At 40.9% G+C, this 17,546-nt stretch overlaps 2 protein-coding genes across 4 annotated transcripts in view; both read left to right on the forward strand.

Annotated features, from left to right (window-relative positions):
* The window catches only part of LOC145479859 (DBH-like monooxygenase protein 1), a 31,227-nt gene extending 18,500 nt beyond the window's left edge, over nucleotides 1-12,727 (forward strand). Inside the window, exons 1-3 of one of the 3 annotated variants that reach the window (XM_081458328.1) lie at nucleotides 2,496-3,210; nucleotides 9,674-9,823; nucleotides 10,649-12,724. In XM_081458328.1, the coding sequence (XP_081314454.1) occupies nucleotides 2,947-3,210; nucleotides 9,674-9,823; nucleotides 10,649-11,032 (798 nt within the window). In that variant the 5' untranslated portion in view covers nucleotides 2,496-2,946 and the 3' untranslated portion in view covers nucleotides 11,033-12,724. The other 2 variants (XM_081458331.1, XM_081458329.1) reach the window with 2 other exon arrangements.
* The window catches only part of LOC145477895 (dipeptidyl peptidase 1-like), a 214,226-nt gene that overhangs the window by 36,216 nt on the left and 160,464 nt on the right, over nucleotides 1-17,546 (forward strand). The gene's annotated exons all lie outside the window — the stretch shown is intronic.

Below are 17,546 nucleotides of genomic sequence, written 5' to 3' on the forward strand. Positions count from 1 at the left end.
CTGATATTCAATATGACTTGTACCACAGGCTGGTGTGCTGTGGGATTCACCACCGCTGCTGATGGAAAAAACATGGTGAATTACGATATAACAGTTGCTGGGTACGCTTCTAGTGCGGGCTATATTGATGTAAGTTGTATTTTCGTTTTTATATACCTTTTTGGCAAAGGTTATTTCGTAAGATGTTTTAGCAAGCCTCTCGCCTCTGAACAGGATGTTACTAAAACTGGTAACGGGGAAAGGGAAACCGGGAACGGGAGTCTGGGAACCAGTGTTCAGCGGGAACCCGCCTAAGAATTCAACATGGCCGACAAAAGAAAAGAAAAGGGAACCATTTGGGGAAATGTGAGGAAGTGTTGCGGTTGTAAACGTGAGTTTCTACCGGCTCTGCCCCAGCGTCCAATATGGTACTGGGATAAACAAAGCATGAAATAACGCCTGAGGAGAAAATCGAATCAGTATTGTCACATGCTACCCCAATCGGTAAGTACAAAATGCAGACTGCAGACCAGGTACAAAATGCAGACTAGGTACGAAATGCAGACTGCAGACTGCAGACTGGGTACAAAACACAGACAGAATATAGACATTTTTTCGTTAGCCTGCGAACAGGCTCCCGGTGAGCCCCGATCGCTTCGCTCTCCGAATTCTTCTGTTTCGCGCTCGCCGAATTTTTTTTCCGTCCTCGCCGGGAGCCTGTTCGTAGGCTAGTTTTTCGTCTGATACGTAACATGTCATCTAAAAACATACCGAGTGTCACGCAGTCCCTTTGCCGCGGTCATCTTTGACTAACATTAGCATTATTGTGGAATATTCCTTGCTCGTTTCTTCATATATTTTGTCTTTAACAAAGCGGCCAGGCCACAGGTTATTTATCTGCTGCTCACCTGATTTGCCAGCTGACTTGCCGATCACCGAAAGACCGCCAGGCTAGCTGCCGAATGCGAAGACAGCGGACGACCCACGTTCAAAGATGGTCATGTGTTATTTAACTTGTCCTCGATATTATATTGCGTGTTACTATTTTTAAATATTGATATGACAGCTCGCGCACAAAGTGAGAAGAAGGCTTGAAATTCTATTTAAGAACGACTGTGGCCTGACCGATTGCCATTGGGGACGTAGCTTGTGATAATACCGACTCGATTTTCACCCCAAGGCGTCATTTCATGCTTTGTTTATCGGCTTTTATCCCAGGACCAATCGGACTCTTCTCTAACAAGAACGTACAAGGCACATGATCTGGGGGCACAGCCGGTAGAAATTCACGTTTACAACTGTAACACTTCCTCACATTTCCCCAAATTGTTTCTTTTTCTTTTCCTTTGTCCGCCATGTTGAATTCTCAGGCGAATTACAACCGTACAATCGTTCCCAGACTCCCGTTCCCCGTTCCCTGTCCCGTTGCCCGTTCTCCGTTTCCCGTTTTCCTTTCCCCGTTCCCCGTTCCCCGGTCCTCGTTGCCCGTTGACATTTGCCCGTTTTCCGTTTCCCTTTCCCCGTTCCCTATACCCCGTTCCACGTTCCCCGTTCGCCGTTCGCTGTTCCCCGTTCCCCGTTCTTCGTTTCCCGTTTCCCGTTCTCCGTTCCCCGCCCCGTTCCCCGTTCCCCGTTCTCCGTTCTCCGTTCCCCGTTCTCCGTTCCCCGTTCCTCGTTCTCCGTGCCCCGTTCTCCGTTCCCCTTTCTCCGTTCCTCGTTTCCCGTTTCCCGTTTCCCGTTTCCCGTTCTTCGTTTCCCGTTTCCCGTTGCCCGTTACCCGTTGCCCGTTGCCCGTTTACCGTTTACCGTTTCCCATTCGCCGTTTGTCGTTTACCGTTCCCCGTTCCCTGTTCTTCGTTTCTCGTTTCTCGTTTCTCGTTTCTCGTTTCTCGTTTCTCGTTTCTCGTTTCTCGTTTCTCGTTCCCCGTTACCAGTTTTAGTAACATCCCTTCGAGCATTCAAACTCAGCCCTAATTACACGGCCGGCCGTCTTTTATTTAAGAACGTCGACATTTGATTCTAAGAACCTGTGAGAAACCAGTGTGACCGACTTCACCTTTAGCGTAAAATATTTTAGTATTTGATTAGGTGTAGAGTGCTTTGCACCATTTTTACTTTTTCCGTTTAAAAGTAGCTGTTTGCAGTTCCTGTCAAACTTAGGCCCAGTTCAGACGTCGTGCTTTTGCCATGCCGTACTAAATTCAGGAATTAAATAAGTTCGACAAAAGCACGGCAGAAGCACGGCGTCTGAATCAAACTTTTGAATTAAGTTCGGCAAGTAATTAAGTTCGACAAGCTCTGCCGTGCTACACGACTCTGGCACGGCAGCGATTCAAACGTCGTGCTTCTGCCGCGCTAAACAAAATTCATAAATTGTATTAATGTACTTTGGCGAGATTGCGTTCCCACGGAGAGTTAGGAGGAGAATTGTTACAAGGCATCCGTATATCCTGAATTTGGTTCGGCTCTGTCACGACGTCTGAATCAAAGTTGTTTTCCTGCCGTGCTACAGTCGAACCTAATTGCAATTTGGTTCGGCACGGCAGAAGCACGACGAACTGGGCCTTAAGCGTCAAATTCTTCTCATGTTGTTTTATCATTGGTAACACTTCACTAAGGGATTGACGACTGTAACTCTGTTCGCAACTTACACGAAAGGACACGGTTTTTGTTATTGTTTACATTTTCTTGTGGTTGTTAAGAATTCACGTAATCTGGGATTGAATTCTGCCCAATCATGACAGCATTATCTTCATACACTATCCGAAAAACACTTTTTTCATAATTACGGAAGCATTTAGTTCCTCATACTTGTGTGAAAAAGTCAAAGCACGTTTCTTCACTCAGCCTTCGGCTGAGACAAGCGACAGCCGGAAATACATCTGCGTTCGCAGGCTAGCCAGTACGCAGAATAGCCGTCAAACCTCTCGCTCGAATTGGCACTCGCAGCAACTCGGCAAAACTGTCATGTCAGTCTACCCGGTCTTGATAATCTTCCTGGTCTCACATGTTGTTAATAAGATCGATGCAGCCTCGTATGCAAGTCTTAGCTCCGGCAATGGAAACTTCAGGCTACAATGGACCTATAACAACAGCAGGCTGATATTCAAGATGACTTGTGAAACCACGGGCTGGTGTTCTGTAGGATTCACCACCACTGTTGATGGAAGAAACATGGTGAATTACGATATAGTGGTTGCTGGGTACGCTTCTGGTGCGGGTTACATTGCTGTAAGTTGTATTTTCGTTTTTATATACGTTTTTGGCACAGGTAATTTCGTAAGATGTTTTAGCAAGCCTCTTGCTTCGAACATTCAAACTCAGCCCCTTAAACACACGACCGGCCGACGTTTATTTAAGAACGTCGACATTTGATTTAAGAACGTATGATGAACCAATGTGACCTTCTTCACCTTTAGCGAAAAGTGTTTTGATATTTGGTTAGGTGTAGAGTGCTTTGCACCATTTTTTCTTTTTTCCGTTTGCAGTTCCTGTCGAACTTCAGCGTCAAATTCTTCTTATATGTCGTTTTATCATTGGCAACACTTCACTAAGGGATTGACGACCGGCTATAAGTCTATTCGCGACTTACACGAAAGGATATGGTTTTTGTTATTGTCTTCAGTTTCTTGTGGTCGTTAAGAATTCACGTAATCTGGGATTAAATTGTGCCAAATCATGACAGCATTATCTCTTTATACACTATCCGAAAAACACTTTTTTATAATTACGGAAGCATTTAGTTCCTCATACTTGTGTGAAAAAGTCAAAGCACGTTTGTTAACTGTAGGTTATGTTGTATTAAGCACCCTTCGTCTCACACAGAGCTACAAAAAAATTTCAATTTATTGACACAGTTTTTCATTTTCACCGTTCGGACAAATATCCGAGCATATCTCCACGCCAAATGGAGGCTATTGTTTACATATTTCCGCGCCAAATTGCGTTAATCCACGTTTACTGCAAAACAAAGACTGCTCGCAGCCAAGTGTACTCTTTTATGTCAAGAAATTATGTCATCGATTTCTTTTACAGCCATTTACTACACAGTGATATGAAGGGGAAGGAGCGCGGACTCCTTTCCCGAACAGCGGCTGGTAATCGAGCCTGAGTGATATCAAAATGAGATGGAGTGTTTATGTTTAATCATTGCTGAGAAAGAACGTGAGCTGCTGAAGACGGTAGTTTGTCAGTGTTTAGTCCTCTTTGTTATTAAGTTATCCAAGCCTGACCAGCTACACAAGCTATGACGACCTCGTCGCATGATAAAAGCGAGGCAATTTCGGCCACAAGCTGTCAAAACATCATCATTCGTGATATTACAATTCTTTAAAAGAAGTCGACCGTAAAAAAAAGGAGAAAAAAAAACACACTTTCCCTTGGTAATAATGACTCAACAATTTCGTTGTTGGAGCCGTGCTGTTTTTTGAATCACACGTACTAACGTTAGTATTTCAACTGATAAAGGCTCAAGCACCAGCCGAAAGGTCTTGAACAAAACATCAAAAAAAATAGTCAGTGTGGTAAATTCGTGATGAACCTGCCAGTACGTAGTCTGCGAACGCAGGCGTATTTCTGGCTGTCGACATCAGGAAATACGTCAGCGTTCGCAGGCTAGCCAGTATACAGAATAGCCGTCAAACTTCTCGCTCGAATCGGCACTCGCAGCAACTCGGCAAAACAGTCATGTCTGTCTATGCGGTCTTGATAATCTTCCCGGTCTCAGATGTTGTTAATAAGATCGATGTAACCTCGTAAGCAAGTCTTGGCTCTGGCGATGGAAACTTCAAGCTACAATAGACTTACAACAACAGCAAGTTGATATTGAAAATGACTTGGAAAACCACAGGTTGGTGAGCTGTGGGGATTTACCACCACTGCTGACGGAAAAAACATGGTCAATTACGATATAGCGGTTGCTGGGCACGCTTTTAGTGCGGGTTATATTGACGTAAGTTGTATTTTCGTTTTTATTTACCTTTTTAGCAGAGGCATTTACGTAGGATGTTTTAGCAAGCCTTCCGTTTCGAACATTCAAACTCAGCCCATTAAACACACAGCCGGCCGGCGTTTATTTAAGAACGTCGACATTTAAATTTAAGAACGTATGTGAAACTAATGTGACCGACTTCACCTTTAGCGCAAAATATTTTGGTATTTGGTTAGGTGTAGAGTGCTTTGCACCATTTTTTTTCTTTTCCCGTTAAAATGTAGCTGTTTGCAGTTCCTGTCAAGCTTAAACGTCAAATTCTTCTTATGTCGTATCACTGGCAACACTTCACTAAGAGATTATAACTACGGAAGCATTTAGTTCCTCATACTTGTGTGAAAAATTCAAAGCACGTTCAGTTGTTAACTGCAGTTAATATAATGACAGCAGCTTGCATCTCCACACACAGAGCTACAAAAAAAATGCAGCATTCAGTAGTTCTTTGTTCAGGAAAACAATAACCCGACCAATGGATTACCTTAGGAATTAAAAACATACACGAATCATGCACGAAATGAAATTAATTATATCGAATTATACCTGAAAAGTGCGGTACGTAATTTCGACACGCGATCTGACACAATATACACCAGGTTTTGAAGCTGCTTTTGCGGCGTTTTGTGAAAAATAGATCGGAAACGAATAATAAATCGATTTATCATTCGATGCATTTTTTTCTTTTCTTCATTGGCCGAAAGCCTAACAAGTGACCGGGAAATAACTGCCTACAAATAATGGTCTGCTCATGGGTAATGCCGTCTAAATGTGTTTGTTGTAAGTGCAGTAGGACCTTGATTTAACGAAGTCGCTGGGGACCGGCCAAATGTGTTCGTTAAATCGAGGGTTCGTTATGTCGAAAACCTCGATATAACGAATTTGAGGGGAAACGACCAAAATGTTCATTATATCGAGGTCATAGTTAATGATTGATTTGTAACACAGGTGACTTCTGTCACGCAATTCAATGCAATTTTCGTCACCCAGAAGTGCCGCGTTTTGAGATGCAATTCATTAAGCATGGTGGCTTTCAGTATCAATTATTTTCACTTTTGAGGGGACGCGCAGCTTTTTTTCACAAGAGAACGACACTTTCAGAGTAGCGATTTAAAAATGTTGCAAAATAGAGGTTATACAGAAAATTGTCTATGTAAACAAGGAAACGGGCTTTAGTGTTGTTATGTTGCACTACCCAACATTTCCGGATTTCAAAGAAGATAGAGCAGAAGTTAATTGATGTCGAAATACTATAGTGCCAATGTCTGTGACATATAATAAGCCGTTGACTGAAAGGTTGCTGTCTCTTTACCATAAGGATTACAAGGATTTGTTGACTGTTGATTCTTTCAGCGTTCATCTTCTGTCGCATGTTGACATTGTAATTCATTATATCGAGGTAGATTTTACGTTTGGGCTTCCGGATTAAGTTCGTTATATCGAAGAATTCGTTATATCGAGGTTCGTTATATCGAGGTTCTATTCCATACATTTTACTGTAACTTTGACCGGGACATGGAATATCGTTCGTTATATCGAGGACTTCGTTAAATAGAGGTTCGTTAAATCGAGGTTCCACTGTAACATTTAGCCTGGAGCAGGCTCACGTTTGAGCCACGCACGCAAGCGGCGAAGAGCAAAGCGATCCGGCGGGAAGGAGTCTGATGAAGAGGCTCCAAGAAAGTGAGCCTGCCTTGATCTCTGTAATTTTTTCATTTCTGCTTCGCCTGAGCGAAGTGAAATACCACTGGTCAAAAAGCGGGAAAGGCGTAAAAACTGTCGATCTATTATGTTTGATGAGGATTGTTTATATCCCTATTTACTAGTAGTAATCAGAGATTATGAGAGTGCGTTCGACGCTCTCACTTTAATATATAATTATATATCGTAAATAAATGATCTCACTAGCTGATTTTCAACCTTTGTCTATTGCTAAAATCAACATTTTTCAGCAGCAACCGAGGTTTTACAGTCAGATATGCATAGTGTCAAAGTCCATGCTAGTGAAGAGGTCACGATTTGTTGATACGTTGCGTGACGCTGTCAGTTTCTGTAGTCTCTCAAGTTTCATAGAATATTTAAATTACGTACATTATTCTAAGCTAGCATTTGCAGTCGCGTGCTCGTTTCGCGACTAATTCGAGTATTTCCCCTGATGAATAAAGTAGTCTATGGATCTTGCCTTCAGAGTACTTTTCCACCGATTTCAAACAATAAAATTTCGACCGGATAAAGACTGAGCTATCTGTCGCGACTGGAACTAATCAACAAATGCAGTCAAAATGTAGCTGTTCCCACGGTTATCATTCCAAAGCCAAGTCGTGTTAATAAACAAGGACAATTCCCACAGATTGCGATAAAAGCTGCCGTCGAAGCGTTTAAATTCGCCAAAATCTAACGCTGAGAGGACATAATAGCGAGGCGTACGGCGACTGAACGGAAAAAGATCCATCGGAAAGACGAGCTCAAATGGCCTGCTCACATACTCACATGTTCGCCACATGTCTTATCACACGTCTTAGCATTAAACGGTACCAGTTTTCTGGCCGTGACATGCCCCTGCAAAAAACAAGCGCGGTGGCCATTTTGGTGTCCTTACAGGAATGTGGCTTTTTTCAGCCTAGAACCGTGCACAGGGCAACCAACTCTAAAAAGCCACAGGTCAAAATTAGGTTTCCGTTCCACTTCGTCGAACGCAATTATATGGCTGTCTCACAAGGACTGGGAACTACCGAATTCACGAATTTGATTGGCTGAAATCGATATTGACCGCGGTCTAGATTTTCCCATCTAGACTGGCATCTAGACCGGTTTCATTTTGCGTTGAAAAAGTAGGAAACCAAAATACAAAAATGTTCACCGTTTTCTTTTATTTTCTTCTCAATCATTTATGCAAGTGCCAAAAAGCCTGATGACCAAACCAAACCAAACAAACAAACAAACAAACAAAAAAGTACATAGGACGAGCAAATTTCGGCAGGTTTAAGTTAAGCTCATCTCCGTTTGCAAGCAAAATGTTAGCAAACCAGTTACATTAAACGAATTAAAGTTTTCTTCTTTACCATATAATAAACATCTTATTAACCGAGCTAAGTCGGTCTGTATGGGAGAATCTTGACCTCGGTCGTGTGTAGAGACCTCACTGCGTTCGGTCTGTACTCACGACCTCGGTCAAGATTCTCCCATACACACCTCCTGCTCGATTAATAAGAGCTAAGTACTAGTCGGTAATTTACCGTGCGTTCTCAAAATAAAAAATAAGTCGCACACATGGGGGAGTCAGAGGAAGAGTTTAGTGCGGATATTACTGCTGTTTTAAAAAAGTTCCAGGCCAAAGAGGGAGCAGAAAATAGCAGTTGAAAGTATGTTAATGAATCAAGACGTACTTGTCGCGTTGCCAACTGCATATGGGAAGAATTAAATATTACAAACGTATGTGACTGTAAGCGGCCAACGAAACAACACGAAGGCGTTTGCTCGTTAGCGTTTAACGCATAACAGCATTATCAAAGACCGCACTGCCGAAGCAAGATCACTTGGAATCAAGTGCGTGTCCTTGCTAGACATAAACTTTGACGGTTTTTCTTCGGCAAAACTAGCACTTTATCGACAACTGATATCGCGCCTGCATGTTGTTATGAAAAAAGTTTAAAGTTTTCCCAAGATATTTGAGCTGCCGGCAAAGTTCATACTGAAAATTAGTTGTCTTATTATCGTTATTATTATAATTAAAGCTTCGTTTTCAAAATGTATTCCGTCCACAATAAAACGCAAAGCCAGCCTTTTCAAATTTCTCCGGTCTGAAGACCGTTTTCGAAAAGCACCGTTTTTGTGACCATGGTTATTAACCAGTCTTCTCAGTACTATCCATGTTGTGACGGATTAGTGTGGAAGGAAGGCCTTACCGTAGAAATAAAGCTCGGTTTTCAAATTTCTCTGGCGTAGTATGGAGGCTGACTTATTTACAGTTTTCCTGGAGTGCTGAAATAAATTAGATTTCGTAATTAATTTATGAGACTTTTTATTACTATCGACCCAATCAAGAAGGTGCATGGCTCCATAGCGTAACCGTTTATCGCGTTGCGCGCCCTAGCGCTAGTGTTATGTTTTGAAAGCCGATTTTGCATTCGTTTTGACTCCCAGTCCTTGAAATAGTGTTTAACTATCAACTCTGTTAAAATCTTGGCTTTTAGTCTTGAATTACAAATGCCCAAACAAATGCTTTCATTTGCCATTCATTAGGCTTTATTTGTGATTTTGTTGAGTTTTCTTTGGTGCAATCAACCAAACCTTTCACTGGAAATCGAATCCGGCGGGATGCGAATTTTAAGTGCGAAAAAAGTAGGGTTTGTACAGGCAGTTTTTTTTTCTCTATTTTTGCAAATTTATGTTTTTAAATGCTGCGGAAAAACTGGCCAAATAGATTTCCCTGAAAATGTTATGGAATTTCACCGAACGAAACGCGAGAAAATTCACTGTCAGTTTTGCTTTTTGTGCTCATGTTGAGGTCATGAAATATCGAAAAACACTGACTGGGTTTCCTTTGAGCGGGCACAGATTACTTGAACTTTCGTCTTCAGCGGGAGTGCGATCGTAAAACTATAGGGAGTACCTTAACAATCCCTTCAACGAGGTAGTTTTGTTTTGTATGCTATTTTTTGTCAGATTGTCGAGGTTCATTTTTTTTATGATAGTCTAATTTGTCCACAGGATCACTGGAGCACATCCCTTGGATATCCTCCTAGAGATGGGACACAAAACTACGACCTCATTGCCGCAAGTGAAAGTGGCTCAACTACTGTTGTGGAGTTCTCCAGAGATGCTATTACGGGAGACGATGCCAAAGATGTGCAGTTTATGGTACGACTCCATTCTAATGTTAAATTAATTTTTTTATATATTATGGAAAAGTGCATGCAACGATAAATTATTGGTATAAGGCCTATATGGGGATTCACTCTGTTTAACAATTTAATACCTTGATGCAGTTTAATACTGTTTAATACCTTGATAATCTCTTGTAGGAGTTCAATCGTAAGTTCTCCCTTAAAATGTTTACGCGTTACGTTTTTGCACGAATTTTCATTTTAATGTGAGGAAAGACCCCCTCCCCTCTCCCCCTTCCGAAAAAACAACAACAAAAGAAAAAAAAAAAAAAAAAAAAAACACAAACAACGGTCGTACTTTTTGCGCTGTGTAGCAAAAGTCTATAATTATAGGAATCCAATCTTAAGGGTTCCTTAACAACGTTACAAGTTCTCTTTTTTGCACGAATCAAACCCAAACCCTAACTCCCACAGTGCCTCACTCCACCCAGGCTCCAGTTGTTCAAAGAGTGAATGACGCTACCCACCGGACAAATCGCTATCCAGTGGATAAATGTTCACAAAACAAACCGCACTATCCGCTGGATAGTGATTTATCCGGTGGAGCGCGTTATCCACCTTTCGAACAACCCGGGCCAGGTGTATAAATGATTATCGGCGATTGTAATGCTGGGCTTGCTTTTCACCTTTCTTCCGGAACCATTCTAATATATAGTAAAAAAACAGACCTCCAAATACGGAGCTATATTTCTATTTCTGGAGATGAAGGGCCATTTTTGAATCAAAATCGACTATGGTGCAAGCTGCAATTGTTTTTTTACTACAATGTTGATCTACAGCTGACTCTTTTGCTTTGCAGAAGGACACTGAAGTCAAAGTTGTATATGCTTACCACACCAGCAGTGATGCAAGTGGTGGCCTACCAAAGCACACTAACAGTGGGATTTTAGATGGAAAGCACAACCTGATACTGATGGCAATATCCGCCATGCAGCCATCTTCCACAGTGATGCCTCCAACTTCCACAGTGATGCCTCCAACTTCCACAGTGATGCCTCCAACTTCCACAGTGATGCCTCCAACTTCCACAGTGATGCCTTCAGCGTCCACAGTGATGCCTCCAACTTCCATAGTGATGCCTCCAACTTCACCAAAGGTTTCAGGTGGCTCTGGTGTGATTGGCCCATATTTTTCATTTTATTCTGTGCTACCATGCTTAAGCGTGTATTTTATGTGTTTCTAAATTATAAAGCTCTGGCACCCAGAGTAACAATTTTGTTGACTTATGCAAGTTTTCAAAATTTGTCTCTTCCCCATTTTTTCCAGATTTTGGATTTTATAGAGATTTTATCCAAAAATCTTTACGTTTCTTCCATTTGTATATTTGCTATGATATCGTTTCCATTTTGGAGCTATTCTGATATTTCTGAAGAATTTTTGAAATCAAAGAGGGCGGATCCAACATAGCGAACTTTGTACGTGAAATATCATCATGGTTGACACATGATTATGACCTAAGTTTGAACGCTTTACAACCCGTACACGTGCATTTTTGATTGCCACTGAGCCACCACCTAAGGTAATTCATAGGGTTGGGGACACGAAGAGCCCCTCGCTCTTCCTTTCCTGGCTAAATGGGGTTAAGCAATACACCAACGCTGTCCTTCATTGATTTACGAGTAGAATTTATCCCAGACTTGTTCTTAATACTCATCTTGACGACAATTATAATTTCCTCAGTACGTCCAGTAGACTGAAAAATAATTCAAATGCAACATGTTGCTTATTATACGGTTAGTTCCGTGAGCGGGCAAGATGAATCAAATCCTGCGCTGTGATTGGCTACCCGAGCGGGCAAGATGGAGCTATCTTGCCCGCTCGGGACTACCCGCCGTGTCCCGGAAGAAAAATTTCCCCGAAAGCCATATAATAAATCCTTTATTGACCAAGCTTGTTCGGTCAAGATGGCTGGATATTGACCTCGTTCTTTTTTTGCGAGTTTATGGACCTCGACTCCGTCTCGGTCCATAAACACGCAAAAAACAGAACTTGGCCAATATCCAGCCATCTTGACCTCACACTTGGTCAGTAACCCATACATCATAACTGAGTCTCACTAAATACTGGCTGATTAATAAATACCAATAAATACCAATGATCCAAAGCCCCTTTTCTTGACGCAATCGATTAATTAAATGCTTCTGTCATGCTCGGCGTTAGTTTTAGTGTAGTATGTGCTTGATAAGTGTTATGCTTTGCTTTGAGCTACGTAGTATAAATTGCTATCTTGGGGAAGCAAGTTGTTCTTCCGTTTTACTGATTTAATAAAGTTTGTTGTCGTGTTTGTTGTTGGTTTTGCTTCTTTCTTTTGTCCCCGATAAGCAATACAAGCAAAAAATATGACGGAAGGAAACGAACATTGAGTTTTCCCGTGGATATATTATCATTTGGTGGTTTTTTAAAGTCAAGAAATAGATTATGGTGGATATGAGATGGCGGCTCTTTATATGACATGACCTAATAACACGTGGTATGACGTGTTTGTGTCATGTTGCTCACCTCAAAAGACACATTTTTGGAGTACAGTACACCCACTAATTTCCATTTATCATCGCTGAAATAGGGTTCACATCGTGTTTTGCAAGGCTTTGGGCCAAAACAATTCAACAAAGTCACGAGCTGCGAAGAATTTGGACAACACGTAGTGTTAAGGATCTGTCTTGTACCAGGCCTCGTTTTCAAACAGAGGCTTTAAATTAGCAGTCCAATATTAGTAAGGCGACGAAGGCGAGGCGTTCGCAATAAGATAGCCTAGGCTGCCCAATGCCCTCAAAGGACGGATGACAACACGTCAACAAAACGAGTGTTATGTATCAGAGCGTTAAGATAAACAAAATGACAGCGAAGTCAAACTTCTGCGTTAATCTAGGGCCTTGAATAGGCCCACCTTACTATATATATATATTTTTTTTTTCATGTAGACATGTTACATTAGAGCGAACAGAACACGAGACGGGATCACGAGAATTTCTATTTTACAACTGATGCTTACATGTTGAAAGCTTGTACAAACAAACAATTTCGGCCTGGTGGAAATGACATGAACAGTTATTAATATATTCTACTTGACAAAGCTGTCCACCAAGTGAAAACCGTCGCTTTGAGCAAAAATAACGTTCACACCAAACCCAAGCAGGCATGGCTGTTTCCTGTAAATTCTATCATTACATGGTGGTTACTTTGCTCGCACTTGCTTTTAGCGAGATCGATGCAACTTCGTATGCAAGTCTCTCCTCCCCTGATGGCTTTATCAAGTTACAGTGGACTTACAACAGCGGTAAATTGATATTCAAAATGACTTGTAGAACCACAGGCTGGTGTGCTGTAGGATTTACCACAACGGCTGATGGAAGAAACATGAAGCGTTACGATATAGCAGTTGCTGGGTACGTCGGTACAATTGGATATATCGTTGTAAGTTGACCTAATTGTACGTTTCATGAAAACGTTCCTTTTTTCAGTTTTATAACGTTCAGTCTAAAATTGACGTAAAATGCTTATGAAGAAACAGTTGAATATCAAGTTTGATCCCTCTTCGCAACTGCATACTATAATTATCATCTTAGAGAAAACAAATACTCTTTCGACTTTCATGGCAGTATGTCAACATTAAGGCCGTGTTCTATTGGGATCAACCGTTTCAACCGCAGCTGGTTTGGGTTGATACGATTGACGATTCTCAGTAGAACACTTTTCCAACCGTTTTTTGGTTGAAATGCGGTAACTCCTGGGAATAGTCCTTACGTGAGCTACTATCACGCTTCATAATCACGCAAATGCTTTTCAACCGTTTCAACCTGGTTTGAGGCCGGTTGAAATAGTTGATCGACCAAATCAGCCGAAAATGGTTTTTCCCCAATGGAACACGAAATATCACAACCATCCAGAAACGGTTGATCCCAATATATAGCACACGACACAAGTGCCCCAGCAACTTTTTACAAGTGTTCACAAATTTCTGTGCTACATATTCAAAATTTCCGTTCGCATCCATGTTCTTTGCCTCCTTGATTAATGAGAAATGGAACAAGCTAAGCTTACAAAGGCGAGACTGACATTCAAGTCGTCGTTTTTCCAACATTGATCTAAACATGGTATATTTTATTTTACGCATCTTCTGTACTGAACTTGCAGTTTGCAACGTGCTAAACGTATTTCTTCTTTTAACGCAGCCAATATACACCAACGGCACGAAGAATCAGACTCATACTTTCAATTCGCTAAATTTCTGCGTATTTCTTCTCATTTCCAGCCAGTTTGGTCAATCAGTTTCTTGGCACCAGTTTTAACGTAAAAACTATTTTAAAATATAATATGCCCACATGCAACAAAGCAGAGAGTAAAGATCAGGAGTTTTTTTTAAGGAAGATGTACTTCCCATGATGTTGGATGGAAAGTTCTGCTTTTAGCGTTACATTTCTAAAGAAGTGTTTACTTTTTATGACTATATATTGACATTTTCCTAATACTCAAAATAAAAGAACTGTTTCTCTAAAAGTCAACAAATGTCTCATTAAAGAGAAATTGTTAACATCATGTGAGTCATTGCCATTCTTTAATAAAAAAATAAATTACATTGCTTAAGTTTCTATTCCACAAGTTACATTTTAATTCCTGGGTTTCAAAGTGCCGCCTGCGTGGTGAAAATCTCTTCGCATATAAGTTAGTTTCAGTACCATAAAAGTGAACGTGCGATTAAAACCTTGGTAACCTTCGTTTTGAAATATTTTTGTTAAGAACATTTACATTTTTTTATTAAGCAAGGGAGTCATCATCCATCTCATGACGTGATTGGATCAGAGTTTCATTAATTTTGTTCTGCATGATAGCTCGTAGCCCAAACGCTTGTGAATTCAATGTGATTTATTTGGAGTCCACGAGACAATTTCTTTTTTTTTTTGATTAACGCACGGATGAACAAAACACTTAATGATTGTTTCCACATAAGAAAAAAAGGAAAAAAAACCAGCAAATTTATTTCTATATTAAATTTCAATAAAAAATCGATAATTTTTACCAAAAGTTGTATGCCTTCTGATCTTGCCAAAAGGATTTCTGGAGCACTACCACAGAACAGCCAATAAGAGATCCATCGCAAGACTTCATTCTTATAAAAGCAAGTGAAAACGGTGGAACAGTGACCGAGGTGGAGTTCGCTAGGAATGCAATTACAGAAGACAATGCTCACGATGTGCAGTTTATGGTAAGAAACAAATATAGTAAAATCTGTGATACTCAAAAGAAATAAAATGAAAGGAATTTGCAATAGAACATCCCACGTAGAGGCCCTTCGTCCAGCGTTTTCCATAAAAAAATGAAATGTTGGTAGAAGTACGGTTTTGTGGAGGGAGGAAAACCAGAGAACCCGGAGAAAAACCCTCGAATCCAGGCGAGAACCAATGACAATCTTGACCCACTTATGAGGCCGGCCCGGTCCAGGATTCGAACCCGGGCCTCTTTGGTGAGAGGCGAGGGCTCTAACCACTGCGCCCCATATACTTGCATTGAACGATGGCCACTGACAGCTAGTGACTGCTTAACTGAGAGGTGTCCCCTTAATTGGTTTTACAGAAAACATGGGAAGAAATATTTGGATTTTGCTGAGACCGGTGCCGGCGGACGCCTTAAACAGGGTGTCTAGTGACCATTTCATGAGGTCCGCTCAACTCATAACTTTGTTTACGAAGTTTAATTCAAACCCATTAATTAAGAATAAAAATGAGGAAAGAAAACTGAGATGATGGCATATCCTGGCAACATCACTGAGCGAGTGAAATCAGAACGAGTCAGACTTTTCTAGATTTGGCTGGTTGAATATCTGTTATCTCAACTTTTGAGAACGAGCCAGGCAAATGACGGCTGAAGAAGGAAAGAAGAGAAGCCGGACGACCTAAAGCGAGGGCGTTGATTCCGCGACACATTCAGCGCAGTTAAAAGTCGTGTCCCGCAATTTTGATTCAAGTTATGATCTATACAAAACACCAAACTGGTACTTTTAATTTGCAGAATGATACTGAAGTTACGGTTGTGTGGGCTTCTCATTTCTCCAAAGATGAAAATAACGACCTCACAAAACACATTGCGAGGGGAATTTTTCCTGGTAAACATAATCTGATCCAGGAGGCTATATCAGCCATGCTGCAGCCAAACGCGACAATCATGGTATCGGTTCAGACAATGGATGCTGGATGGTCAACACTTGCACCTCCAAGATTCGCTGAAAGGCCTTTGTCGGGTACAGCCAGCGTGCTTTTCCCATCTGTTATATTTTGTACTGCTCTGTCTTTAAGCACTTACCACCTCTCCTTGTAACACATCGTTGTTTTGATTGGCAGTGGACGAGCATGAAAGTTACATCTCCAGCCTCCAAATTCAAGCGGACTTGCAGTATAAATACCTTTTTTTTGCGAGTTGCCAGAGATAGACAAATTTAATTGTATAGATTTTAGACAACTTTATTGCTACTTGGTGCACGTGGGGAAATGCTCTTTTGTTTTTCTTGATCTGACACTAACATAAGAGTTATCATTAAATCATTATCATTATTATTACTTTGGCTCAACTGTGTATCGCCAAAGTACGAACCATAACTCGACCAGTTGAAATTAATCGCCTGATATGTACCCAAGCGAGCCCAAAATTTAGGATTAGATATAAACATCTGAGACACAACACACTAGAGGTGCTTCAGGATACATGCTTTTGATAACTACAGTTAACAATGGTTAATTACCATCATAGAACAACTGTTGTAAAACAATGTTGAATAAACTGACCTTAAAAAGCTGAATTGTTATCACCACCTAGTTAAAGGAGCTCAGTCACGGTATTCTGAGTTATTTTGGCTAAATACAAAATTACCTTAAAATGGTAGGAAACCTGAAAATAACAGTTTAATAAGATAGAAAAACACCAAAGAGATAATGATAAACCATAAAGGAACAAGGATGGCTAAGGATGGAGAAGATTGACACGGATTACAAATGACGAATTTGGAAAATTGAGGCTAAACTTTTCAATATGCGCAAACCATGACTGAGCCCCTTTAATGAGATTATGGCGATTGATTATGGCGTATATGCTTTCACAGTACAAAGGTTCTGTTTCCTTGAATTATCAAGCGTTGAGCAATCGTTATCATTTACGAATCTTTTGGAAAGCTGATGTTCATTCCTTGGTAATTCACAATAAATAACCGGGCTTGTCTCTTCACTGCATGGTCCAGGCTTAAAGCCGCTCTTCTGCGCATGTGTTGTGATTTTTATTACTTGGACCGATGGTCCATTTTCAAATTAAGTTGGCTTAGGCGAGGACACCTTATTCCCAATGATGTTGCAGGAACTGTAGAAGTAATAGCAACGTGTTGCTTGTCATTTGAGGATGGTTCTCACAGCAAATTATGTATCTGCGTGAAGATCGTGGAGATATTTGAAGTCCTCGTCGTTCAACACTAAGGGTCAGACAGAACGATGAAGTTTCCATAGACAAAAGATTGTTATAACGCTGTTCGAGAAAAGAGCAGATAATGGCAGGAAGAAAAAAAAAAAAAACTTTCCGTCAATTTCCCTGAGTCAATCAAAGTAGTACATGCGCATTATCGAGACACAGGTCCTTTAATTTCCTTTTTGCTTTCTGAATTTCCTGTGTCAATAAATGTTTGTAAACCTCAAGCGAATAAATGCCTTTCTTTCACGGCT

Source organism: Orbicella franksi, chromosome 2 (assembly GCF_964199315.1).
Source record: "Orbicella franksi chromosome 2, jaOrbFran1.1, whole genome shotgun sequence".
Taxonomy (NCBI): Eukaryota; Metazoa; Cnidaria; class Anthozoa; order Scleractinia; family Merulinidae; genus Orbicella; species Orbicella franksi.